The sequence below is a fragment of the Nanorana parkeri genome, unplaced genomic scaffold, assembly GCF_000935625.1.
Source record: "Nanorana parkeri isolate BGI_ZX_2015 unplaced genomic scaffold, ASM93562v1 scaffold42, whole genome shotgun sequence".
Lineage (NCBI taxonomy): Eukaryota > Metazoa > Chordata > Amphibia > Anura > Dicroglossidae > Nanorana > Nanorana parkeri.
In genome coordinates this window covers 1,844,431-1,871,445 of record NW_017306310.1, presented here as the reverse complement: position 1 = coordinate 1,871,445, position 27,015 = coordinate 1,844,431, and the positions used below count along the sequence as shown (strand labels likewise).

General features: G+C 45.4%; 2 protein-coding genes and 3 non-coding genes across 5 annotated transcripts in view; 2 read left to right on the top strand and 3 right to left on the bottom strand.

Annotated features, from left to right (window-relative positions):
- Positions 1-4,327, bottom strand: part of FANCI (Fanconi anemia complementation group I) — a 42,208-nt gene extending 37,881 nt beyond the window's left edge. Inside the window, exons 1-2 of the mRNA XM_018571885.1 lie at positions 4,236-4,327; positions 1,913-1,985 (exon numbers count right to left, since the gene is read on the bottom strand). Of these exons, the coding sequence (XP_018427387.1) occupies positions 1,913-1,985; positions 4,236-4,319 (157 nt within the window). The 5' untranslated portion in view covers positions 4,320-4,327. The remainder of the gene's footprint in view (positions 1-1,912; positions 1,986-4,235) is intronic.
- A 309-nt stretch (positions 4,328-4,636) lies between these two features.
- TRNAR-ACG lies at positions 4,637-4,709 on the top strand. The gene has a single exon. It is a non-coding gene; the product is annotated as a tRNA-Arg (tRNA).
- A 551-nt stretch (positions 4,710-5,260) lies between these two features.
- Positions 5,261-5,333, bottom strand: TRNAR-ACG. Its single transcript has one exon. It is a non-coding gene; the product is annotated as a tRNA-Arg (tRNA).
- Positions 5,334-6,066: 733 nt separating this feature from the next.
- On the top strand, positions 6,067-6,139 carry TRNAR-ACG. The gene has a single exon. It is a non-coding gene; the product is annotated as a tRNA-Arg (tRNA).
- Positions 6,140-13,289: 7,150 nt separating this feature from the next.
- Positions 13,290-27,015, bottom strand: part of KIF7 (kinesin family member 7) — a 33,649-nt gene continuing 19,923 nt past the window's right edge. Inside the window, exons 11-18 of the mRNA XM_018571537.1 lie at positions 23,950-24,147; positions 23,503-23,628; positions 23,072-23,248; positions 20,350-20,565; positions 17,971-18,177; positions 16,745-16,943; positions 15,558-15,719; positions 13,290-13,675 (exon numbers count right to left, since the gene is read on the bottom strand). Of these exons, the coding sequence (XP_018427039.1) occupies positions 13,290-13,675; positions 15,558-15,719; positions 16,745-16,943; positions 17,971-18,177; positions 20,350-20,565; positions 23,072-23,248; positions 23,503-23,628; positions 23,950-24,147 (1,671 nt within the window). The remainder of the gene's footprint in view (positions 13,676-15,557; positions 15,720-16,744; positions 16,944-17,970; positions 18,178-20,349; positions 20,566-23,071; positions 23,249-23,502; positions 23,629-23,949; positions 24,148-27,015) is intronic.

The window sequence follows — 27,015 nt, the reverse complement described above, 5'->3', positions numbered from 1 at the left end:
AAATGGGCTGCCTTAGCGTTTTTTAATACACAAAAATGCAGAAGTTAAAGTGACGCCGAAGCGAAAGCTTTTATTTGACTTTGGGATAGCGTGGAATGGGATTAGAAGACCTGTCAGGTTTTTACTGCTGTCTGTGTCCCTGTTAGAGAGATTCACCATCTCTACTGGTCCTGGTGAGAGTAAAAGAAAATCCAAAATTCTGACCTGTCATCAAAACAGGAATAGATGAGGACATTTCCAATGAGGACACTAGTTCTGGTGACCCTGCAGACCATCAGGGGATTCCATCTGTTTGGAGGGCTTCTCTTTCACTTCCTGTTGTGACCATCAGACAGGATGTGAAGGGAAATCTTATACCCTGCATACCCGTCCTTACTCTATCCAAAACCAACTAAAGAAAAGCTTTTGGCGTCAGTTCTACTTTGACATTTAGCTTAGGACTGAATGAGCCTTTACAAGGTCACAATTAATGTCATGTTCATTTACCTAAATTTCTGATCACTTTTGGAAGCTCCAATGGTGAAATATATGTGCGTTGTGTTACTGTATCTGCACACGTTCTGTGGCCCCAATGTATGGGTGTGCCTAGCTTTATGTACATTACTGACAATGCAACAGGAGATGCTGGAACATGCATAGGTAAGTAGGAACCCCCCCCTGATGGACAGGAAGAAAGTCGGGTGTTATGGCTGAAATCCCCACTGCCTTCTGAACCATGTAAATGACAGCAGTAACTCTGCCCATACACTAGGCAATTCTTTCCATCAGCTTTCACCCCCAATAATCTACCACCCATGGTTATTTGTGCCCGACTGATCACAGCTGTGGGAGAAATCACTCTAGACCACTCCAGTACCAGTAAATGTCATATTTGTGTTTTTTATACCAATTCAATCATCTGGTCACTCATAAGTGGGAGTGGCAGATGTATTTGGTGAAAGCCCAATCTGCCAAGCATACTGAAATCACTCCATTTTAAAATAGGACTCATGATACTATTACTCTAGATCAGAGGTGGGCAAACTCCAGCCCCCCAGCTGTGGTGAAACTATAAAACCCATCATGCATCTGTCTCTGGGAGCCATGCCTCACGGGATTTGTAGTTCCATAACATCTGGAGGGCCGGAGTTTGCCCACCCTTGCTCTAGATACTGCCACCTAACTTGTATGTTATAAAATGAGGCTCTAAAAACACATCATGTACATTAATGAATGAGGGCCAGGTCACACCAGCCACGGTGCGTTCCGGCCCGATTGGTGCCGGTACACACTGGACCGCATTGTGGCTGCCTCACCTTGTATTAAGGCGGGAGAGGTCGTGGCATTGCATTGAAGCCAATGGCACCACAGCCACGCCCTCCTGCCGCAATGCGATCGCCCACACCCGAACGTGTGGCACATCCGTGACTGCATTCCGGTCCGGTGCAGTCAGAAAAAAAAAATAGTGCTGGAGTCATTTTTTTCTGCGTGGACCGGAATGCAGGCGCTGATGTGCCACATGTCCAGGCGTAGGCAATTGCATTGCGGACAGAGGGTGTGGCGGCAGTGCCATCGACTTCAATGCACCGCCACGCCCTCAAAACAAAGTGAGCCAGTAGCAATGTGATCCAGTGCGTTCCGGCACCAATTGGGCCGGAACACACTGTGGCTGGTGTGAACTAGCCCTGAAGATATTCCCAGTATTCTGCATGGAATTCCCGCATTCTGCTGCATGGACCTCCCGCATTCTGCTGCATGGACCTCCCGCATTCTGCTGCATGGACCGCCGCCATTCTGCTGCATGGACCGCCGCCATTCTGCTGCATGGACCGCCGCCATTCTGCTGCATGGACCTCCCCCATTCTGCTGCATGGACCTCCCCCATTCTGCTGCATGGACCTCCCCCATTTGGCTCTTATACAGATGTACTCACCTTTGAAAATAGTGCGCAGCAAAGCTCCAGAATCCTTCCCCTTAATTGCAAGTTTTGTTAGCAGGGACACGAGCTATAACAGGAGACAGAAATCAAATGGAATTATTCTCATGACTCTCCATCAGGGAGAACAAAACAAACTATTTGTCAAGCAACAATTCGTGGACTGGGAGGAAACCCTGAGATTGTAGATGATAGAAGATCGGCTCTCCATGTTACATGTTGGATTTAGGGGACCAAATGAGGGAAAATTGTACACTGAACGCGTCACCAGACAGATGTATGCGCTCACTGCCATCAGAACATGACCTGACCATCAATCAGTATGTGACCTACAGAAAGAACAGAAACAGCGCAGGGCCATTCGCCCTGCGAAACTGCATGTACATTCATTCCGTGCGAATGTGGGCGAAAGTTTATTTTCTGTCCAGGTCCAATGTAATACAAGGAAAATACAGCATTCTGGCCACTAGATGGCGCTTAGGTGCATAGGAAATAAATACTTCCCTCCTATGTTCCTCCGCTCCAATTAATATAAGAAGCTCAAAGACTATTTTAACTACTTGCCATCCGCCCGTTGTAAAAAAAAATGGACGGACGGCAAGCTCCCATTGGCGGGTCGCTGTAATTAAAAGGTTTTCTTTTTCCTGCTTGCGTGCACCCCCTAGCGCGCGCACACGGGCAGAAAAATAAACAGTTGAATGTAAAGAGCTGTTAGCGGCTGTTACACATACAAGCAATCGGTGGCTCTAAAGCTGTCCCATCGCTTGTATGCGTTGCCCTGAGCGCCACTCCCCTTCCCGCAGTACTGTGGTCTCCCCCCGCCCCACACCCTCACCTTCAATCCTGGGCTCCGCTAGCGGCCCGGGACCGGCTCGGGAGGGTGTCAGGAGGTAAGATGGGAGGGAGTGCAGCATCTTCCACCTTGCTGACTTCCTCCGACATCATCAATCACTGATAACACTAAACTGATGAGCGGTAAAAGCTTTTAAAGCGTCGCCTAGGGCCAATTTTGGGTACCGTAGTTTTTTTTTTTTGAGGTTTCGCGAGTGCGCGCAATTATAAAGCTTGACATGTTTGGTGTCTTTTTGCCCGACGTGACCCCGTCTTTTATATTTTACCAAAAAATTGGGTAATAATAAATGTTTTATAATTTGATACTTCCCGGGCACTGAAAAGGATGGAGGACCTGGTGCGGAATCAACTGCGGCAAGTGGAGCGCACCAGTGGCCCATTAAGGTAAGCGTGCTACAAAAAACCCGAGCGGCATCCCCCAAAAAGAGGTCCCCCTCGACGTTCCGGTGACATGCTCCCCCCTGACGGAGGAAACACGAAAAACCGAGGAGCTAGGAGAGAGGCGGGCCTTTTAAACAACTGAGGGAGACGTGTTTCCTGTTAAAAGGGGTGGAGCCTCTCACAAGCTGTTCTGGAGGACGAAAGGGGAAGTTCATTTTTTTTTACAAAATTTAGGGTACTTTTTTTGTTATATAGTAAAAAAATTACCGCCGAGGACCCCCCCCACAGTGGTGAATAAATACCACCAAAGGAAAGCTCTATCTGTCCCCAAAAAATGGTATAAAATTCATTTCAGTGCAGCGTTGCATGACGGAATAAACGTCAGTCAAAGTACCGCAGCGCTGAATACTGAAAATGGCCGGGACAGGAAGGGGGTGTAACACCGCGGTCAGCAAGTGGTTAAACAACGGGCTTATTGTTACGCGCGATGCGGCGCTTTTGCGTTAACAGCTCCCCCTAGGAATACATATGATTTTGATTTGCATGCGTTTCAGCGTAGAAAAGAACACGCAAGGAAACGCCTTACAGCCCTTTCAGACAGACATTCCAATCAGGTCAGTTTTGCAGGTGGATCTGATCGGAAGCCCAATCTAAAGCCGGGTATACACGGAACATATTTCGGCCAGTTCCTGATAAAGCGGCCGAGAATCGCACTGTGGGCGCCGCTGTCGTCACCCTTCCACTGGCATCCCTTCATCAGATGTTTGGAGGAGCCAGTGTGAAAATTCTTGCCTGAACAAAGCTAGCAGCCGATCAGCTGCTAGCTCCATTCGGGTATTGTAAGCGTGACCACCAGTTGCTGTCAGAGCACACTGCAAACAGCGGGGGATTCCTCCATCAACCTCCTAATTATGGATTGAGGAATTTGTTCCATTTCCTTCATTCAGCCCGAAGCCTAATGTGAAATAAAATCACATTTTCCTTATTCAGCGTTAAGGGATTGCAATAAGCACAGTGTCCCTGTGCAGCATTATGGCGGAGCTGTACTCTCTATGGGGGTCTATGGATGTTCTAGAGCTCAGCTTACCTCTGTGTCTCTGACAGTCTGCAGATACTTGTGCAGGGCCTCGGGTTTCTTGTCAGCAGCCAGGGAGAGGAGTTTCTGCTCCATCTTCTGCAATGACAGCCCAGCACACAGCCGCACCTGGAACCCTGAACTCCGGGAGGCGAATCTCCCGCGCCGGACGTCACTTCCGCCATGTCTAGGGGGGGGCTCTTCCCTGTTACAAGTTTCCCTTCTATAAGCATAATCCGTCCTACCTGTGTCATGTGCCAAATATCCCTACGCCTATACTATTAAATCTAATATATACAATAATAATATGCAAGTGTAATATAAACGAACGGACAGTAATGAAGTGTCCGGATACAGAGAGACATGGCATACAGTTTCCTACAGATACAGTAAAACTGCACACCACGCAACGCGGGCCAGTGGCGCAATGGATAACGCGTCTGACTACGGATCAGAAGATTCTAGGTTCGACTCCTGGCTGGCTCGTCAGTAATTTTTTCTTTTTTAAATTCTACAAACTGTGGAATTTTCTCCTAATTCTCTCTAATCCAAGTGCTGTGTCTGCAAAAGTGACTTATAGAAAACAGAATACAAGGTGTAGTCCATTACTGGTATTACTTCAATTATAACTACGCTATTTTACATGTGCATTGTCAACCCTGCAGCATAGAGGACTATGGTGTTTTACTGGCAAGCTTTTTAGTAAATACAAAAATAAGGATATGCCAAGCATTATGCTGATATGCCCGATGACAGTAAGGTTTTAGCAGGGGATATGTCATTTAATTTTCATATGAACAAGATATTTACTCTATTTACATAGGAATAAATTAATTAGTACATGAAAATTACATTGTAGAGGAATTGAATGTGCTGCGCAATTTATATCAATATATAGACAAATTAAAATCCATGAAAAATGTATGACCAGTTATTTTAATGTGTGTATTAATAAGCACAATGTACCGGTAAGTATATACTAGTATATAGTAAAGGTTCAAGATTGTATGCATAGTGTAACCTCAGAATAAAAAAGTCGAGCCAGCCAGGAGTCGAACCTAGAATCTTCTGATCCGTAGTCAGACGCGTTATCCATTGCGCCACTGGCCCCACACCCATCTGTACTGTGAGCTGTGTGTATAGTTCAGTATTCGTCTCATTGGCCACCCACACCTATGTGAGTTGTGTGCTCTGTGTATAGTTCACTATCCGTCTCATTGGATACCCACACCCATCTGAATGGTGTGCTGTGTGTATAGTTCACTATATGTCTCATTAGAGACCCACACCTATGTGAGCTGTGCGCTGTTTGTACACAAGGCCGGCCTTTGGTGTGTTCGAGCTGTGCGGCCCCACAGGGCGCCATGGCAACAAGGTCGCCCGGCGGCCAACACAGCTCGTCCTTGAGGCGGCTACAGCCTGCCGCTTCTCAACTCCTCACCGCTCGGCCATCCGACATGAGAGCGCTCCCTCCTCCGCCCCCATTCAGCGCTGTCCTCGAAACCCCCAGGGAGGGAAACTGTCGGCCGAAGCCTGGGGGGTGCGCAGGAGGGAGCGCTGCCTGCTGTCAGGATGGCCGAGCGGTAGGAAGAAGAGAAGCCGCAGCTTTCAGGAAGAGAGCGGTGCCGCTGTCATCCTGTCAGTTTCAGGATAACAGCGGCTCTGCGCGTGGCTGAGTGGAGGAGGGAGAGCTCTCACTTCAGGATGGCCAAGTGGTGAGCAGAGAGAGAGCCGCTCGGCCAGGATCTGACAGCCAGAGGCTCTCTCTCTCCTTACTGCTTGGCCATCCTGGATGACAGCTCCCTCCTCTGGGTGAGGAAGAGTTAAATTTCTTTTCATTAACGGGCCAGTGGCGCAATGGATAACGCGTCTGACTACGGATCAGAAGATTCTAGGTTCGACTCCTGGCTGGCTCGACTTTTTTATTCTGAGGTTACACTATGCATACAATCTTGAACCTTTACTATATACTAGTATATACTTACCGGTACATTGTGCTTATTAATACACACATTAAAATAACTGGTCAGTGATGAACAAAGACAAGCAAAGATCTGCTGTGTCAGTAAATTGGCATTCCACAATTCATTCAATTGTTATTCAGTTTGCCTGATGGTATTAGAAAATTGGTAAAAAGTAGTCTAAAGAACCACTTCCAAGTTTATTATTTTCTTTGGCAGATGTGCCGGCAATTCTGGTGGCTCAGCTGCTGCCAGATCGCTTCTATGTGCCGGTAAAGTGTGTCAGGTGCGCCTATGTAAGAAAACTTCGATCACGCTACACATGTTGGGTATCGCCGCACACACCAGAGTGAGAGCAATAATTCTAGGGCAAATATTTACACATATCACTAAACTGATGACCTGTAGGGGCTTTCTAAAATGTTGTCTATGGACTTTTTGGGGTACTGAGTTTTGTTGCCATTTCACGGACGCAGGCAATTTTGAACCTGGGCATGTTGGGTATCTATTTACTTGTCGTAACCTCATTTTTTAATAATTTATCACAAACATGGGTATTTTCTTGTGTTTTAGGTCACTAAAATGAACTTTTGTGCATTTTTTCACTTAATTTTTGGGATTTGCTAAAGAGTTGCGCCAATATCGTGCAACATGAAAATGTGCAACTACCATCATTTTATTGTACAGGGTGTTGACATTCAGAAAATATATAATGTTTGGGGGTTTGAAGTAATTGTCAGGCCTAAATTGTGGATTATAATGTGTGCAAAAAAATGGCCCTGGCAGCGAAAGGGTGCTTATGGAGTTAAGCTGGTGATACACTGTTAGAATTTACAAGTATTAGGCCCCATTCACACTGAGCGACATGAAAATCGCGCGATATTGAGCGATATTGCGCGACGAGCGATATTGAGCGACTTTTTCCTATTGGGCTGTATGCAATCAGGAGCAACATCGCTCGAAATCGTTCTAAAAAAGGGTCATGTAGGAGCGACAAGCTACCAGCGACGAGCTACAAGCGATATTGAGCGATATTGAGCGACGAGATGTGAACAGCTCCATATAAATGGATTGGAGAAGCTACATAGAGCGATATTGCGTGGAAATATGAGAGATATCGCTGCAAAAATCGCGCAAGAAAATCGCTCAGTGTGAATGGGGCCTTAGACAGGGGCTGTGCCTGCTTCACAAAAATCAATTACTCAACATTTGGTGAAGGGGCCTGGCTGAAAAGTGCCAGCCGAACAGTCACTGCAGCCAATCAGCTACCCTCATTGCTCAGGCACTATCCGGTCAGCCGGATAGTTTGCAGTCCGGCATCTATTTATGGCAGACGGTAAGTACAAAATGAATACTTTTCATCAGCGTAGTTGACTTCCTCTGAAAATACTAATTTGTTTTCTTGCAACGGTCTCATTTACATAGGTATAATAACAAACAATTTGGCCATAAAGATTTCCCGAGGGAAGCTCCAGGGAAAGCATTTTCTTTTTTTGTTTTGCTATGTCCCAGTTAATGTCACTCAGACAGGAAGTCTTCCAAACCACAATAAAACACTAAGGGTTAGTTCACACCATATGCAGTGCGTTCCGGTCTGATTCTGGTCGGAACGCACTGCATCGCATTCCGGCCGCCTCACTTTTTTGTGGGGCAGGAGGGGGCGTGGCGGGCCATTGAAGTGAATGGCACCGTAGCCACGCCCTCCGGCCGCAATGCGATCGCCCGCACGGGATTGCAAGGCACATTGTGCCTGCGGTCCGGTCCGTTTAAAATGCTGCAAGCACTATTTTGATCGCACCGGACCGGACTGCAGGCACAAGGGCTTGTTCACACCAAATGCGGACCAGGTCTACATGAGTTTCGTGCAGTGTGTTTTGCCGCGTTTTTGATGCTTTGTGAGCCGTTTTGTTTTTGTTTGTTTTTTATTTAGCCTAAAATGCGCTTTCAGTGCATTCCAGGGCGTTTGCATGCCTTTTTGATGCGTTTGCATGCATTTTGGTGCGTTCCAAAGCAGAAAAAATAGGGCATGCTGCAGTTTTTCCACATGCTCTGGAACTGAACACTGTGGTGTGAAGTAGAGCCCAAAATACCACTGGAAGACATTGGATGCATTTTTAATGCGTTCTGTAACTGCTCTGCATCTGCTCCGGGCTTGGTGTGAACAAGCCCTTAAGGCTCCTTCTCTGACCGCTATATACTTCATTAGTAAGGAAGGGGTGGGGGAGGTTAAAAGTCAGCCATGATGGAATTTTTATGTCCGATCACTATTGCTTTCCACTAAGAGAGATCTGTGCCAGAGATTAGCAGAAAGTACAACCCCCATCTTTATAAACGCAAGTATACAAATATTAAGAATGGTGGCCAGATCTTGCATGATCCAATGACCAAATCATTAAGGTCTATAGATAGCTCTATATTGTATCAAGGCAATACAAAGAGGATTTGAGGGAAAATAAAACAAAGACCCGAAGGGGCTGCTGTATGATGTGTTTGCCCAGCGTATAGCTGAGAGAACGATATTCTAAGCACATTACTGCCACTAGATGGAGCCAAAGAGCATAGGAAATTCGCTGGCCAAACATGTTATAAATCAGTCCCTTAGCCAGGGGTAGGGAACCTCAGCAATCCAGCTTTGGTTGCTTACCTCTGCCCTAAAGTGTTTGGAGCATCCTTCCGTACCAGTGTTTCTCAACCTTTTTCAGCCATGACACCTTTAAAAAGTATGCCAAATCTAAAAACCACCCCAGTCTATGTGGTTCCCCTCTAAAATCAATTCCAAACCCTTATTCTAGACAGGGGCTTGGTATGGATTTTAAGAAGGGACCTCTTTCACATCAGAAACCCCATCACATCAGATCTCCCCTTTCACTTCATAAGCCAATCCCTTCAGCAAAAATTTAAAGGCACCCCTGGCAAAGCCAGAAGGCACCCTGGTTGGAAAAGGCTGCTCTATACTAACATGGAGGGATCCCCACCTATAACTTCCTGCTGTGCCAGATTTCACCAGCAGAAGGCATTGCAAGTAAATCCGTAATATATATATATAACCAATAAATAAACTGCCTAACATACACTGTAAAATAATGTTACATGGAATTATCATTGTGCAAGCAAAAAACTTGTTTCTGGGATTTAACATCATTCGGATTTAGACAAACTGGTGGAGCCGCATCTGTTAAAAGCCAACCAATGCTTGGATTGGTAGCTTGATGTATAGACACCAGCCTTCACATTTGGTATTCTAGAATTAAATGGGCTCCATTGCTGACAATTTTCCAGCAGAGAAAGGGACACTCAATTATGTCAGCCAGGAAACAATGGGAGCAATTGCTGTAGAGTTACAGGAACGCACCAACATGGATTTGAAAATGATATTCATTTCCAGGCTGACAGATGTGTGCATGCAGCTCTTCAATCATACAAGACCTCCACAGGGAATGGCCATTCGGCACCCTCATATGTAACAGATTGGAGCAGAAGTAGATTGTGGGCAACCAGCTGAGGACTCTTCAACATCCCATTCTGTTCTCTGCAAGATGCGTGCAGGGTGGTCACTATGGCATTTAGTTTAAAGAAGAATCGGGTTGTATTGGCATTAACAAGAAGGCCGGTGAGAGGCATCTGAATCCAACATAAGTAAATAAGAGGTATTGAAATGTTATTTTTATTATGGACATATTTTGCAGCTGAGTACATACAGAAAAACATGGCTAGTTATAGTCCCCGCCATGTATCAGACAAACAGCTTTCTAAAAAAATAAATACTTCCTTTAAGACGGTTCATATCTCCTGCTATCATAAACTGGTGTCTTCTTTTGCGTAACTGACACACACACACACACACACACACGTATAGCACTTAAATAGAAGTTTATTGTAATACAACATTACAAAAATACAGAAAATGTAAAAAAAGTCATTTACAAACATAAAAAAATACATATGTACATGTAAACTAAAACGACTGCATAGGTGAAACCAGAAAACGCTGTACAATGCAATAATGTGCTTCTATCCCTTATTTGTAATGCACGTGTTTTTAGTTAAAGGTAGCACTAGTGGAACAGCCTATGACCTCTGTTTGTAAGCACGAGTCGTACGTAACTCGGATGTTTGTAACTCGGGGACTGCCTGTAAAGAGAATATACTCGCCTGACTTAAAGAAGTTAGAGAAAGTCTGCTATTTCCACAAGAGTAAGGCCTCATCTGTACAAGGGGCATGCGGCCATGGAGTGTAAATTGCAGGTGTATTTCTGCGCTCGGAATAACCAGCTGCGGCATACAGCCACCCATAGTTGCGAATGGGGGGTTGGAGGATGTAGGCGGGTTTACACAGCTACCTACGTAAAGCCGCCTGCCCCTGGATGCAGACTAGCTGCGTCCAGGCTTGCATACGCCAGTGAACATGTAAGAGTGTACACAAGTACTACTAGTACTTGTGTACTAGTAGTACTTGTGTACTTACGCCTACTATGGGCGGATGTACCACAGCTGGTTAGCTCTCAATTTACACTCTACGGCCTCACTCGCCCATGTGGATGAGGTCTTACTGATCAGGAAATAGCGTGCAGATAAGGTCTTGTGGATTTTCTCTAACATTCCTGATCTGCATACTCTGACCCTCTGGCTTCAGTCCTTTCTGAGTCACCCAGAGTACGTCAGGCATCTAGCATTTTTAGAACAAGGTCAGCAATAGCAGCCCTCATTGTTTCTCATGAAGGGTTTCATTGAAATAAATCTTCCCATACTGAGAGAAATAAGCAGGATGCCATAGCTGCACAGCTTCTGAAAATGCTAAATGCCTGGTTGTCTCTGATTTCAGTGCCGAGCCACTGACATGGAATTAGCATGCAGCATGTGAAGTCAGTTGTAATTTGCATGTAGGTCCTTGGTCTGTTACACAGATAGTATTGAAGCCAGAGGGCTGCCATGACAGCCAGGCAACAACAGATGCGAGAAGTGCATAGTGATATTGTGTACATGGAAAAATCAGCATGCAGATACCCTGCAGCTGCCAAAAGGCACAAGTCTTTGAGGGAAGGACAATCAAGGCGGAGGTAACAAAGCTGGTATTTGCTATGCACTTCGGAGTATAACTGCAAAAATAGTGTGAAGGCATTTATTACACATAATTCATGATCACAGGAATAATGAGCCCTACAGTACCCTCGATATACCACTGATCAGTTGCCACAACTTAAAGTGGAACATTGCTGACAGGTAGTCATTTGCTGGCTCTGCCTATCCAAAGGCAGAGCCAGCTGTGCCCGCCCCCGTCGGATCCTCCAGTCAGCACTGGAGGATCGGAGCGGGGAGGGGGGAAATCCCTGCAGGGAGCTGTGACTGACAGTCCCCGCCCACTGCAGGGAGACGATCAGGAAGTGAGCGAGCGACGGTATGCGTTCGCTCTCTTCCCGATCTATTTGTTTCATTGCTTCACTGTCACAGGTTGGCTCGAACTATGAGGATGAGAGATTTTCACTCAACTCATAGTTCTCCTTTAAGTATTTGATTTCGATCCCCTTGTATTAATGAACATTCATTACAGGATACAGGTCATGCATAACATGTATCCAATGTGCATATCGCTGCCCACAGTAATCTCTTCATGAATTAGGCATTATAAAATCCATCAATGATTAGGTATTACAATTTTGTATCGATAATGGAACAATAAAGTGCTGACTGTAGTGATACTATGTCATATTCCCCCTTAGGTTGTGGGGGTTTTAAGGTTCGGTGTTTATATTGGGTCAGCAATTTTCATGTTTGAGTCATGTGAATATTTGCCATATTTGTTTTGTTAGTTCATTAAAGGTAGTTTTTATGACATGGGGAGGGATGTGTGTATACATATATATATATATATATGCTCATTGGGAGGGCATTTTCTTGCGTATATGTGTATATATAAGATGGCTATAGTGTATTTTGTATTATACTGTAGTTGCGATACAAACAAGGTGAAAAATCCTGTATAATAATAATAATCTTTCTGTATTAGTCATTATGCAGTAGACTTGCTGTGTATTACATTGCATGGATTTCTGCCGTGTATGCTCCCTTAAACTAATTGAAAGTCTGCAGCTGTCACCTGTGCATAGCAACAAATATATTGCCCTCCTCATGATCCACCCCCATCTCTATGACAAAGCCAGGTATTGGGTGAAATGCGTTAGTAAGGGGCGCGACTTTTGTAACATGGATGAGCCTCAATCAAATATTTACTGCTGCAGTGTTTGCTGGTGTGCGGACTGTATTTGTCTTTCACCTAACCAATCAGATTGACTGCAATTCTGATTGGTTGCCATGAAAACTAATTTCAGTTAAATAAGAAAAGGTAACACTTAAAACGCCACACTTTTCCAGCCATACATTTTGTAACAGGTGTGTGCTCCTCTGAGTTCAGACAGGGGCTACACAGTGATTGCAGCTCAGCACACAAAAATGAGCAAGTAAAACTTAAGTCATGTAACTTGCAGAAAAACAAGCACTGCGCAACGTTGAACATTGTTTGGCAGTATTATTGTTACCACTGTGAGCTGCTTGTGAACCCCCACCCACCCAGAAATGCTCAGTTTTATACTGACAATGTGCAGCCTTAGGTGCCTACAATGTATTGCTGCTAGCAGCTTTCTAATTTGAATGTGACAGGGCCACTTTAAACACATGCATTGCATTAGTCACAATGTGTATTCACACAGGTTAACATAATGAGGGACATTCATCAAGCAAATTAGCAAGAAAATGAGTTGCAAATCAGGCTGCCTCTACTTCAGCAACAGGTTTACAGGCCTGCATTCCTGGGCAGTGCGACAGTGCGCAAAGTTTGAATACAGATTTGTTACTGAAGATGCAATAGATTTCCTCTTTAAACAGATGCATAATTAAGAAACGGTCGGGGTCAGGTTTTATTCTGTTGTATTGCTACCTTAGAGCAGCTGATGGAAGAATTTAGCACTCAAGCTGCAACACTGTAGTAAATCTGTTGCACAATCTGTCTCATTGTTTCTGTTTAACATTAACTTGCCATGCCACAGAACTGATAAATGTCCCCCAATGTGCTCATATTTCAGGAACATCAGAAAAGGGGTTTGAACTGTTCTCACAGTGGGTTTCTTCGTACATCAATCATTTCCACATTAGACATCAATGGCATGACACTTATATTACATCTGCGAACATCTCGCCGGGATTTGGGCAGGTACATAAGAGGTCTTTGAGAAACACCATCATTTGGTTGTACCAGCCTGCTGTTCAGTGGTTCAATTACAGTGTCCCGATGTCTAAGCTCTTCCAGTCCGGCCTGCTCTTCAGAAGGTAGGGAGGAGCGCCTCCATGTGGGCGGTAATGGCACATGCATCAAGTCTTCTCCGGGTCTCAGTTTGCGCTCTAGAGTTGGTGGTTGACTGTTCAAGTTGACATTATTTTCTTCGGCACACGCAACTAAGGAGACATATCTGTCGGTGTTCAGTATGACTCTGCCATCTCCTTGAGGAGCTTCAAAAGGAGAAATGACACGGATTAGCATACTCCAGACAATCAAGGCTGTTTGCAAAGACTTTGTTGTGCAAACGTTTTTATTGAGAAGATCATGAGCAGGGCTTGAAAAGTTTTATGGTGTCTCACCAGTCAAAAATGTCACCAGTCAGCATGACCGGACTATAGCCTTGCAATTTATGTTAAAAATTTTTGGGGACACATAGAGCTTTCTTTTGGAAGTATATAATCACCCCTCGGGGGGGTATTTTTTACTATAAAATGAAAAAAGTACTTTCAATTTCGAAGAAAAAAAAAAATGTTTTCCCTAACGTTATGTTAAAAAAAACACATATATTCTTACCCATATTTTTGGTAAAATATAAAAGACGGGGTCACCTCAGGTAAAAAGACACCAAACATGTCTTAGCCTTAAAATTACACGCGCCCGCAAAAAACGACCACACCGATAATTGACCATAGGCGACACTTTAAACGCTTTTACTGCTCATCAGTTTACTGTTATCAGTGATTAATGGCTCTAAAATTATTGCTCACACTCAGACGTTCGGTGATATGTAATATGTGCAGCACAATAGTCGTTTTCGCATGTAGGCGCGGGGGCAGCGGAATTGAAATGTTTTTTTTTTTTTTTTTTAAACACAATTTTTTTTATTTTACACTTAACTTTATTGCTATCACATAGGGAGCTTTTTAGCCCCCTATGCGATAGCCAATTTACATAACAGGTCCTCTTTATGGAGACGTGAGGGGTCTCCAAGACCCTTAATGTCACCTGGGGACCTCCAGAGAAGCTGATGAAGCATAAATCTAATCTAAGTAGCAGCTAATACAGAGCTAGTGTAGCACCTTGTAGGCAGGAGTGCTATCAAATGTAGTTAGTTATTGTCAGACTGTATGCAGTCTGATGCCGATTTGTAGTCTATGTTCATTTGGTTTCCCCTAATCCGTCTGTCATCGTTTGCCTTTGTCTGCTGCTGGATGTACCACAGAGCAGAGCAACCAATGAGAGATTGCTATGAGTAGGTATGTCTCCCCAGCCAATCACTGTGGGGTTAATGGTAGGTGGTGCATGCTTTGGGAGGAGATAAAAACTTGGGGTGGACCATGTGAGCTCTCGCTTCCTCCCTCGGGCCCTGCCTGGGGGGAGGCTGCTATGGACGGTCTTATATGCTTACACTGATGCCCGAGTCTGGAGGCCCGGTGGTTACTCCGGATGACAAGGATGAAGATGAATGGTGACTTCTATCTCCAGTACTACTGTACCAGGTGTTTTTCATGCTGTGAATGGAGACAGCTCCTGCACACTACCACTTAAAGGAGTCCACACCGGCCTGGATGATCCTAACCCTCAACCTCTCTCCCTGAAGTTCCTCAATAAGCTTCCTCAGCATCATGTCTACAGTCTGGACCTCGCTTTTATCGGTCACCATGGAGGGTGGTAAGTGCTAATTGCCAATGTGTATGTAAATACCCCTAGACATGAAGATTACTGAGCTGCGGTAAGCTATAGCAACCAACCCTACGACTGAGGAATTTTTCATCTCAAGGTGTGCTGTGTACTTATTATTGAGGGTCATCACAGAGGAAACACATTGCATCACACTACTGTATGCTACTTCTTAGGGGGTGCGCTACACTAGAATAGTTGACACTGGTACTGAAGCCCACAACAGTTTAAAGACTAAAGAGGGCACAGCAAAAAACAATGGCTAAATGTCGCACATAGGACCCATGGTGCGGACCGTAACTATCATGAAAACCTCCAGTAAGAGGAAGGAAATGAAGAAGAAAGGGACAGACACAGGAAAGAACAAAAAAGAGAGACTGCGTGGAGGTCGGCGGGGATTGCAAGGACTTTGAAAACGCTTACCTTTCACTTGATTTCCTGGAGCATTCAGGGGGACAGCCATTTTGTTCAGTCTCTGACTAAGCTCCTGGTGAGCCCACATGTACCAGCCAAGTTCTCTCTCAAGCATTTGGATCCTGCCTTCATACTGTCTCTTGCTTCCAGCCAATCCCTCACCCATTTGGTCTGAAAGGCAAACAAGTCAACACATTAAGTGCAAAAGTCCATTCCATTTCCAGAAAGATAGTGGTCACAAAAATGAGACCCAAAGATTGTGAAGTACTTGTAAAGAGTTATTACACTGCAAGTCTGGTGAGATCATAATCAATAAGAGCTTAGTAAGAACTCAAGGCCATTGCATATGCCCTAGTCTGTTGTAAAGTTATACTTGCTTCTTGTATGTTGCATCAATGCAAAGATCCAGTGCACTGGTTTCTGGGGTGTTCTTCTACCCCTGTTTGCTTGCCTCTGCTAGTAGAAAGCATTAGTTAGTGCAATTGATGTCAGAGTGCAATGCTCTGACAACTGTCACTGACTGCCCAATGAAGGGGCTTGTTTAGGCTCCGAAACATTGCTAATAAACTGCTCTTGTTTGAGCTTGTGATGTGCTGGTGACATTTCACTATTACAGATCATAAATGGTGGTGCCATCCGCCATTATTCACTGCAGCACTCACATAAGTTGGCCGTTACACCGTTTGGAGTACACCACACTTCTGACAATTAGACACAATGCATTGGTGTGTTCTCATAAGAAGCAGAAATAGCAGCACAATATTGTATACTTAAGTACACAGCTCATATTCAGATAACATACGCCATGCTGCTTATTAAACAAGAACTCCAGGCATACATATTCTTAACCCTTGCAGTGGGGCTACCCCCACACTGCAAGGGTTAAGTGCTTGTTTTCGTCTCGGGGTGAAAATAACAAAGTTATACTTATCTGAACTTTGTAGCTGACTGGTTGTTAGACTGGTTCCTGAAGCTTCACTCCCCCTCCGCTCCAGCGGTCTAAGGTCCTGCGAGTCATCACGTCCTATAAAGTGTATAGCGAGGGACATGCCATCGCGGGAGCGGAGGAGGAGACAGGCTTGAGAGGCCAGTCAAAAATGAGCACTTAAGCCTTGCAGTGCAGGGGTAGCCCCACTGCAAGGGTTAAAAATATTTACACCCAGAGTACAAGGTATATAAATAAGATGTTCACAGACCTTGGCATTGCCTTAGCAATAGTTGTATGTTACGTTCATGTTCCTTCTGCTGCAAGGTAAGCTGACGATCCATTTCCAGGCACTGCCGTTCTAGTGACACCTGCAAGCAGTAGATCGTCCGCTGCTGCTCCTCCAGCTTAATTTCCAACTCGGAGAAGGAGATCTGCAGTTTGTGCTCCTCCTCACGCAGTGTAACTACCTGTAAAACAGTTAAGTCTGGCTGAATTCACGGCTAGCAGTATACGGGTGAAACTTGTACGTCATGTCTGTCTTAGATTAAAGGCCTTGTTCAGACGATACTAAGGTCCCATATTCACACTAGGGCTGTTGCAGTTCAGCGTGGTTTCCGTGAGGTTTTTAAAAGGGTGGTTTTGGGCGTTTTTATTGCCTTTCAGCGCTGAAACACAATTAAAAGCGCCCAAAATCACGCTTAACAGCGCAGTTCCATTGAAAGCAGTATGGAAACCGCGCTGATCAGCACAGCAAAAAAAGGGTCAGGGAGAAATTCAGGCGGGAGGCAAGTCCGATCGCGTGGAGCCACGCGGCCGCATGAAAGGTCGTGTCCCCTCCGATCCCGGCTGCCTCTGCCATAACAGGTGGATGAGAGCTACAGGCATTGGAGGGGACACAGACTGCAGCATGCAGCGGGCTCCCAGGGGGTAGGAGAGAGCTGTAGAAGGGTGGTAGCAGAGCGGATGAGGCGGCCGGGGGTATGGTTTGGTGGATTTACTGCAAGAACAGACAAATAGAAATTAAAGTTTTGCCAAGCTTTACAGCTGGGCTCATCCTTGGGATAAGCTTGACATCTCTGGGATTTGTAGTCCAGAGCATTACAAACTCTCCTCGCCGCTGGGCTCTGGGGGTCTGTGTCCCCTTTGATCCCCGCTGGGAGCAGCGGAGCTGGAAGAGGACACAATCAATGGAACGCTAGCTCCCAGCATGGAGGAGAGAAGCAGGGGCACAAGACCAACTAATCGATAGAGGATTATTCACAATGATTCTCTTTAACGATTAGTTGTTTCAGTCCTAGGGGAATCTATTCAATTTCACTTGATCAGCCCGCAAATTGAACAAGAGAAATCCGTGCAAGTACAACTAGTCTTAGTAAAGTGTATTCAGTGCTCTCTGAGGCCCGGACTAGACATATACACACTCCATTCTCTGCATTCTTCAACGTAACACATCACAGAGCAGTCTGGCTGTAGCCAATTCACTGGAAGATTTACTTTGTCAAAATATTTACAGAGGAGGGCCCGGGTTTCCGAGGAGGACAGATAACTCAGCTTTGACATGAGGTTCATTTCACACTGGGAGAGCAAACTAGCTGAGGCTCGAAGAACACGCTGCCTGCGTGTTATAGATTCATTCTTGTATTCAATTGCCGCATCAAGAGCTTCTATTGCCTCATCCAACCGGAACAGGATCCTCTCTTCCTAAGGGGAAATTAGAAAACTGAAAATTATTCTTTTTATTATTGTTAACAATATTTATTAAACATGGCTGCAATGAATGTTCGACTCGGATTTATTCATCATTCAAACAATAATTAAAAAAAACTTTGCAAAAGTTGGTCAGTGACAGGTCTCTATGCAGCTGGAGAAAACGGATTAGGCCTAAGTAACTGTAAGCTAAACTCCACCTTTAAAAAAAATAATAAATGCACACACATTCATAAAAGAAGTGCATTTATTATTTTATTTTGCAACTGCAATTGCGGAATCACGGGTGCAACGCTTTGGCTTCTGCAGACCTTCCTGTCCGCACTCCCTGTCTGTACCAAGGTATGGACATTTAGTAACAGGGACGGGAGGAGGTGTCAATGGAATACGTGATGTCACCACACTTGTATTCCATTGATAACTACAAGTACCTCTGTTGCAGTGACAGACAGAACTGTGAATAGCAAAACAAATGGCAAACACACTCATCAACTCATAACCAGCTTTAAAGCAAGGTGCCCTTCCATGCGCACCTTGCTTTAAAGCTAGTATGAGTTGGAGTGTGTTTGCCATTTGTTTTGCTTGACTGATTTGGTGCAGTGACACACTTGGGGTCTCAGCTCCCGTTTTATGTGCGGGGTCCCTTGTGTGTCCCTGTACCTCTAAGGGGGTTGGGCTGCCTCCTGGCTAACCTGCACCCAATTTTATCTTTTGCTACATGTGCTCCAAGATGGAGACTCTCATAGTTTAGAGTTAGGACCGCACTACTTAGAGGTGCCTTGACGAGGCAGTGCGGCTTTCACATATTCTGCAGAAGACGTGCATCTAAAACCTCTGTTTTTAACCTTAGCGGTTAGACAGGTTTTTTTTTTTGCATACTGGTGAGTGTGCTGGGAAACTTTTTTGACATAACAGCAGCAGCCTGTGTCCAGAAGGACCCCATGATTCAAGTAAGTGGGTGTGTGATGTGGATGGAGATGTCACTGCCGACATGCTGCAAAAGACAGCCGGAGACCGCCGTCGTGCTGCAGAAGACAGCCGGAGACCGCCGTCGTGCTGCAGAAGACAGCCGGAGACCGCCGTCGTGCTGCAGAAGACAGCCGGAGACCGCCGTCGTGCTGCAGAAGACAGCCGGAGACCGCCGTCGTGCTGTAGAAGACAGCCGGAGGGCTTTACACTCATATTTGGCATCAGATGAGGCTGCAACATCCACCTGGTAAAACTTAGAAAACATGTGACCAGGTGTCAGCCTCGCAAGTGTGGGTAACAGTTGCTTGATGCAGAAAATCCCAAGGAGCACTCGTAGATATAGTCGAATTCGTCCTGAGTAACTGCGTGTTGGAAGCCCAGAGACTCACACCAAGTAAAGTATGCCTTCCACGTCCAATAAAAGATCTTGCGGGAAGTGACCTTCCTTGCTTTTTGCTCTGTAGGAATAACAGATTTTGAGATGCCCGTCTCTCAAAACCCGAGCTTCAACATACATGCCGTTAAAGTCAGCAACCATGAAGCAGGATGGCAAATCGGTCCTTGAGACAAAAGATCCTAACGATCTGGACGCCCTCCAGCCTGGCCCTGAGAAGCAGGCGAGAAAGAGGTTTCAAGGGAGGAAATGCATAGATCAGGGTGTACTGATCCCACAGAGCAACCAGGGCATCCACTGCTTCCACTAAAAGGATCCCTGTACCAGGACACAAACCTGTCCAGCTTATTGTTAAACCTGAAGGCCAGGAGGTCCACATCCAGCGTCCCACACCTATGACACAGCGACTTTAAAATATTCTGCCAAAGGACCGAGAGCTCGATGGAGGTTTACTAATCTGTGTGGTGGCACAGGAAGTTGGAGTTGAGAAGCCAAGGAAATGGCAGGGAGTGAAAACATCAGTTTCTAGCCCTGGAATACCACCTAGTGGACCCATCTGAAATGCAAGCTGTCCAAGTGCACGCAAAGGTTAACAGTACTGGCAGTGTGGTTCTGTAGTATAGTGCGACAGTTCCTGTAGTGCAGGAATGGAGTTGCAGAGAGCAGTTTTATGATCTCCTCATTACTATCAGTATAAAGCAGATAAAGATATTCATCTGCCTTTCTATGTATACAGGTCACGCATCACAGAGTCATGGGGAAAAATCTTGGAATATGTCCCTCAATGGACAAAAACTATTTACCTCAGCAGAAAGGAGGTTTCCCTGCCGCAGTTTCTCATCTATTTCCACCCTCTGTTTTAGCAGCAGATCCTTCTCTTGTCGCAGGTTATTGATTTCATCTCGTATGCGTTGTTGGTCACAGCCACTGCCCTGGCGGAGCTGTCCATTCTTCTCATTCAGCTCCTTCTCCAGATCCTCAATGCGGCTGGACACCCTGACAATATCATTACTTAGAGCCTAAAGATTAGATATAAATACATACATTTATAATATAAATATAAAAAAGCTGACACAGAAGAACTTTCTAAAGTCAAAGTGAACGCCAGGCTAATAATTCAAAATAAGTCAGTTGCATATTTATAAAAGAGGAAACACTAAATATATTCCACATAAAACTAGAATATCTACCACTTTCCTATGACCTCAGCCTCCTGCAATTTCCTGCACAGCTAAACAAGAGAGTGAGGGCAACCTTTCCAGACAATATTGCTTAGCCAAGAGCTCAGTGATGAACATCAAAGTGGTGCAGTTCCTTCACTGTACAATCACATGCTGGGTACACACAAAGTTTTATCGTTCAGCATATCTGACAAATTCGTCCATCCACGCTAACAGCTTAGATAAATTAATGTCCTGCTGTGTATGTAAGCTGATTGTCTGCTAGCATTGTTCAGCCTTTTTCCAGCATGTCCCTCCGACAAAAGTCGATCATTAGCTCTAACTTTTGTTGAACAGACAGGCCCACCCACGGATGAAATTCCGGCCGATTCAGAAGGACATTCGTGTGTTCCCAGCTTGAATAAGCCGGCACATGGGAGAGAGTGTTATAAACTGTTCACAAAAAGGAAACCTGCAGCTGTAAGTGTAAGAAAGGACTAATAAGTGGAGCATAAGTGGCTTTCTATATGGATGCCTTTGCAAAGTCATAAAAGTCATTTAAAAAAGGTTTTATAGGCTCTTCATCTGTGTTTTAAGAAAGTCACTTGTGGTGGTTCCTGAACGAGCAATTTCAGTCCCACTGAGGCACTTCCTACCAGAACTTTCCCAAACCTTGGTAGGTAATTTATTATTTACACAACCTTTCCAGCCATCTTTACTACAAAGGTTACCCCTCATACATAGATTAGTACAACACTGCTTTTGATGCACAGGAAGTCAATGCGTTCCATCTAGGACCCAGTTAGAAGTCAGGGTTCAGCAAACACAAGTGAATCGAACCCAGGGCCGCCTGTGTCCCAGCAACCAACAACACTGTGCAGGCCGCACAGCTTTACTGGTAGCCAACACTGTCAGCCCTCACAGTGTAATAGGCTGAGGCACGCCTGTGTCCTAGCAAACAACAATGATGTGCAGGCCGCACAGCTTTACTGGTAGCCAACACTGTCAGCCCTCACAGTGTAATAGGCTGAGGCACGCCTGTGTCCTAGCAAACAACAATGATGTGCAGGCCGCACAGCTTTACTGGTAGCCAACACTGGCAGCCCTCACAGTGTAATAGGCTATGAGGCACGCCTGTATCCTAGCAACCAACAACACTGTGCAGGCTGCACAGCTTTACTGGTAGCCAACACTGGTAGCCCTCACAGTGCCATAGGTTATGAGGCACGCCTTTGTCCTAGCAACCAACAACACTGTACAGGCTGCACAGCTTTACTGGTAGCTAACACTGGTAGCCCTCACAGGGTAATAGGCTATGAGGCACGCCTGTGTCCTAGCAAACAACAACGATGTGCAGGCCGCACAGCTTTACTGGTAGCCAACACTGGCAGCCCTCACAGTGTAATAGGCTATGAGGCACGCCTGTATCCTAGCAACCAACAACACTGTGCAGGCTGCACAGCTTTACTGGTAGCCAACACTGCCAGCCCTCACAGTGCCATAGGTTATGAGGGCCGCCTGTGTCCTAGCAACCAACAACACTGTGCAGGCTGCACAGCTTTACTGGTAGCCAACACTGCCAGCCCTCACAGTGCCATAGGTTATGAGGGCCGCCTGTGTCCTAGCAACCAACAACACTGTGCAGGCCGCACAGCTTTACTGGTAGCCAACACTGGCAGCCCTCACAGTGCCATAGGCTATGAGGCACGCCTGTGTCCTAGCAACCAACAAAACTGTGCAGCCCGCACAGCTTTACTGGTAGCCAACACTGCCATAGGTTATGAGGTGCGCCTGTTACCTAGCAAACAATGACAACGTGCAAACCAGCCTCTAGTGCCCTAGCCAGCAATTACACTGTACAAGACACACAGCGTCACTGGTTGCTATGACACAGAAGAAGGTTTGGCGACAATCTGGCCAAATTGTTTATCCATTTGTCGAACTATGAACATCTTGGGGTCGAGTTGAACTCATGGTCAACCCGAACCCAAAGCTCATCCCCAAGGAGCACCATCTCCAACAAAGTAGCCCACCAAATACATCCGCAGCCTACAACTATAACCTAAAGTAAGCATTATAAATAATTTGAAGATTCCCAATTTCCATGGGAAGGCTCAACTTGAAGTAGCAATCTTAATTTGGAAGAGCTTAAATCTTGAGATCTCCAGATAGTGGGACTAGAAGTACAAGATAAACCCTCATTTCCACAATCCTTAATCCCTGCCTTTACTTAACACATTAAGAGTTTTTTTTTTTTTTTAAACAGCTAAGGCATATAGTATAGCGGCAAGTGATCAGCCTTAATGTATTTCAAAGTCTCTACTGGCAAATCTCATTTACTAAAGGTATTTAAACCCACGCTCACCTGGCTAGATTGAAGCCTCTTGATCTCTAAATCATTCTTCTCCTGTAGAAGTGCTTCTTTCTTAGTCAATATACCTTCCCTTCTCTTGAGTTCCTCTTCTAACTCCCCCAAGGCACGGCGCTGTTCCAGGACTTTATCAATCTCGCTGTCCAGCCATTTCTTCTGCTCTTCAATTTTCTACCAAATAAAAGACGCATGCAGATAGATTATCCACACTGGAGGTGACTGTTATGCTAAGCAGGGGGATTTGCCAACTAATTTTATGAAAGTCAAATTGCTTATTTTACTTTATATCTACACAAAAAGTACAAAACACTGCTAAACCGATAACAGCAGCAAACCCGTTTGGCTGGTGATGAAAGAACAATCATACAACCATTTGCATCAAAAGGTTCTATAGTAGACGATGCTGTGAAATCCATGAAGCTTACCTGCTGCTGCTCCAGACTGATAACTGATCCATTGCTCCCACTTCTCCTCTTCTTTTGAAAAGCTGCTATTTCCTCAGTTTTGATCCTCAGCATCTTTTGTTGCTGTTCATGCTTTAACTCAAGCTCCTAAAGGCAAAGCAGGAAATCTTTTGTTAATTGGTCTTCTTAGTACCTGCCACCTGCTGAGTTGCTCCAGGCCCATTTTGCATTTCTTATCACAATAAGGCAACTAAAGCCTTTGAAAAAAACAAAACAAAAGGGCAACTTTGCATTTTTTAATGAGTAATTCCAACAAAAAGTCTTTTGCATTGCATGTTTCTGAATTATTATGTTTAGCAGATTAGGCTGTGGTTTTTATGTCTGTTTATGTCTGAAAATATGTTCACCACTGAATGATTACTGTAAGAAAAATATATTTCTTTAATCTGCACAAAGTGGCTCACTCACCTTCACTCGGTGTCTCCTTTTCTGCATCTCGCTCTCCAGTCTCCGTTTCTGTTCGGTCTCCTCTTTAAGCTTCTTCTGTAGCTGCCCTTGCTGCTGTTTCATCTGCAAAATATTTTTCTCCAGTTCTTGAACCCGTCTCTCACTCTGGATAGAAAGAGAGGCTAGCTTTTCTGTGGCTTGTTTCTTCTCTTTCAACACCTGCAAAGAAAAAGACTATCTCAGGGAACTGTGGGAACATGGTTTATGTCACATGATTAAAGTTTCACCTTTAAAAAAGGGACAACATTGATACTCATTGTTTGTATAAATGGATAATGGTAGACACTCTTTAGTTCCGTGGTTCTCAACTGGTGGGTCGCAACCCCGTTTTCAGTGGGTCGCCACATGCCTTCCACTGAGCTAGGCGAGAGGCTCCCCAGCCTCCCCCTAGCGCAGCATTTTCAGTTCAGTAAAAAACAATAAAAAGAAAAAAAAATGAAAACCAACCCCAGCCCCGCCGCCATCCGCATGTGAATAAGCAGCACTCTCTAAAACGCACAATGTATTAAAGGGTAAGTTCACTTTCCCAAGTAAATTGGGAAAATGGAATTACCCACTCAAACCTGGCCCCCTCTCCCCACATTCCCTCCCCCAGCACTATACTTACCTTTCGGTGCATGGTCCTTCCCCTCCACCAGTATAGGTGTACTATCTGTACCCCATACAGGACCGGCCTTAGGCCATTAGGCGCCTTTGCGAGAAAGCTTTACAGTGCCCCTCAGTGACCACACTCCTCAGTGGCCACACCCATTTCTCCCATATCTGCACCATTTAATCCCTTGCCGTCTGCTCGTTGGGCAGACCCTTACCGAGGGGGTCACGTAAATGTACGTCTTTTTTTTTTTCTGCTTGCGCGTGCGAGCAGAATCCCGATGGGAATCTGTACAGCTATTACCGGCTGTTACACATACAACTGATCGGCGGCTCTATAGCCGTCTGATCGCTTGTATGTGCCGCCTGAATGCGCCCCCCCACCCCTTGGAAATCACTCATCTCATAGTTCTCCTTTAAATAATTTTTTACATTTATTATTTATTTTACTATTTTTTTATTTTTTACTGTTGGGGGGCTTCAGGGAAATATTAGGAGTCTAAACAGACCCATGGCATTTTCCCTTTTAAAATAGAAAAAGAAATTGAGGACACAATCTCTTTTTCTGCAGCATCTGTTCTAAATGAATCGAAAGCACTCAGTACAGAGGCTTCCCATTCATTCTGAAACTGCTGATAGTAAATATTTTACTATCACCAGTTTAAGAATGGGGAAAAGCCTCTATAGTGAGTGCTACTACACATTCAGAAATTCATAAATGAACAGGAAGTGATGTAAAGCACTTCCTGCTCATTCATAACTGGGGACACATACCGGTAGTACTATGTGTCCCCAGTCATTTACAAACATTGGAGTGATCAGCTGATCCACTCCAGTGTTTGTTCTGCACAGAGGATCGGTAAATATCGCAGATATTTACTGATCCTCTGCTCGACCACGCACACAGCCGCTGTTATCCTGAAACTGACAGGATGAGAGCGGCTCCGCTCTCCTCACCGCTCGGCCGTCCTGACAGCTGCGGCTTCTCTCCTCCTCAACGCTCGGCCATCCTGACAGTAGGCATCGCTCCCTCCTGCGCCCCCTGCCGGAGGCTTCAGCGGACATTTTCTCCTGGGATCCCCGCTGCCTGTATGGGCAGAAGCAACAGGGATCCCAGGAGAAAGACAGCGCTGAAGCGGGGGGGGGGGAGGAGGGAGGGAGCGCTGTCATGGCGGATGGCCGAGCGGTGAGGAGAAGCGGCAGGCTGTGCCGCCCAGAGGACGAGCTGTGTCGCCCTTGTTGCCATGGCGCCCTGTGCGGCTGCACAGCTCGAACACCCCAAAGGCCGGCCCTGACCACATACTGCCATCCAGCACAGCCCTGCCCTATGGATTTTGAATTTCGCTTGCAAATTGTGAGCACTCGGGTGACCACGCTGACCAATGAGAAGCGCTTCTTCACATAGTTAAATAGGGTTTTGGTTAAAATGATTTTTTGTATCAGAATAAGTAGCTTGTCATGAGGAGCAAGTAGATTGGGCCCCTGCTTTAGTCCTTAGACAAGTATTTTAAAAAATGTCCACACCCCTGAAACCACTGCTTTAGCTCATGAGGTTTATATTATAGGCCCAGAGGATGACACCACTTTAAATGCAAAAGGTAAAGAATACAGTGGTGTCATTTACCTGTCGCTACATGCTGATAGGGCAAAGGAGAGCAGCACCACACTGATAAACTATGAACCTGCTCACTCTGCTCTCTCCTCCTGTCAGCATATGCCCTTTCTCCACATGTGCATGTAGCAGAGCCTGATTAGCTGCTAGTGATGCATCTTCCCTCTTCCAGGCTGATTACGCAAGGGATGACAAGAGGCATTAATAGTCAGATACATGCATGAAATGGTCTGTTAATACACTAGTAAGGGAGCCATTGCATTGAGATTACTGCATTTTAATTTATATAGTACCTATATATTCTGCAATGCTACACACAAGCATGTAGTCACTGCTTGCACAACCTAAGAACAGCCATAGAAAACACAATGGCAAACTGACATATTACTTGGTTGTGAGAAGGAAGACACGGCAACCAAAGTAAAGGTACACAAACAACGACAATTAGCACTGAAAAGCCACCATGATAATCACTCTGCCCCCTCACTGCCTCACTCCCCTCTCAGCCTAATAAAAGTGCTTTATAAGGTGGCCATACAAAGTATAAGTTGGTTTCTCGGCTTGACTTTCAGGTGAAGTAAGATATAGCACCTGTGAATGTAGTGTGCTGTGTCTGGAGTAACACAAGGTGATCTCTTGGTTATTGGGAAGGGGATGATGTGTGCTGTGTTCCCTGAGAGGGGGTACAGCAGTTGGGATGCAGTGCAGTATTTTGCATGTGGTGGGGGGTAAATATAATTTGCAAGGGGTTTACGTGTACTACATAGTAACAGCACGTTCTTTTGGAATTTGAAGGGGGGGGGGGGGGGGGAATAGTGGGGGGC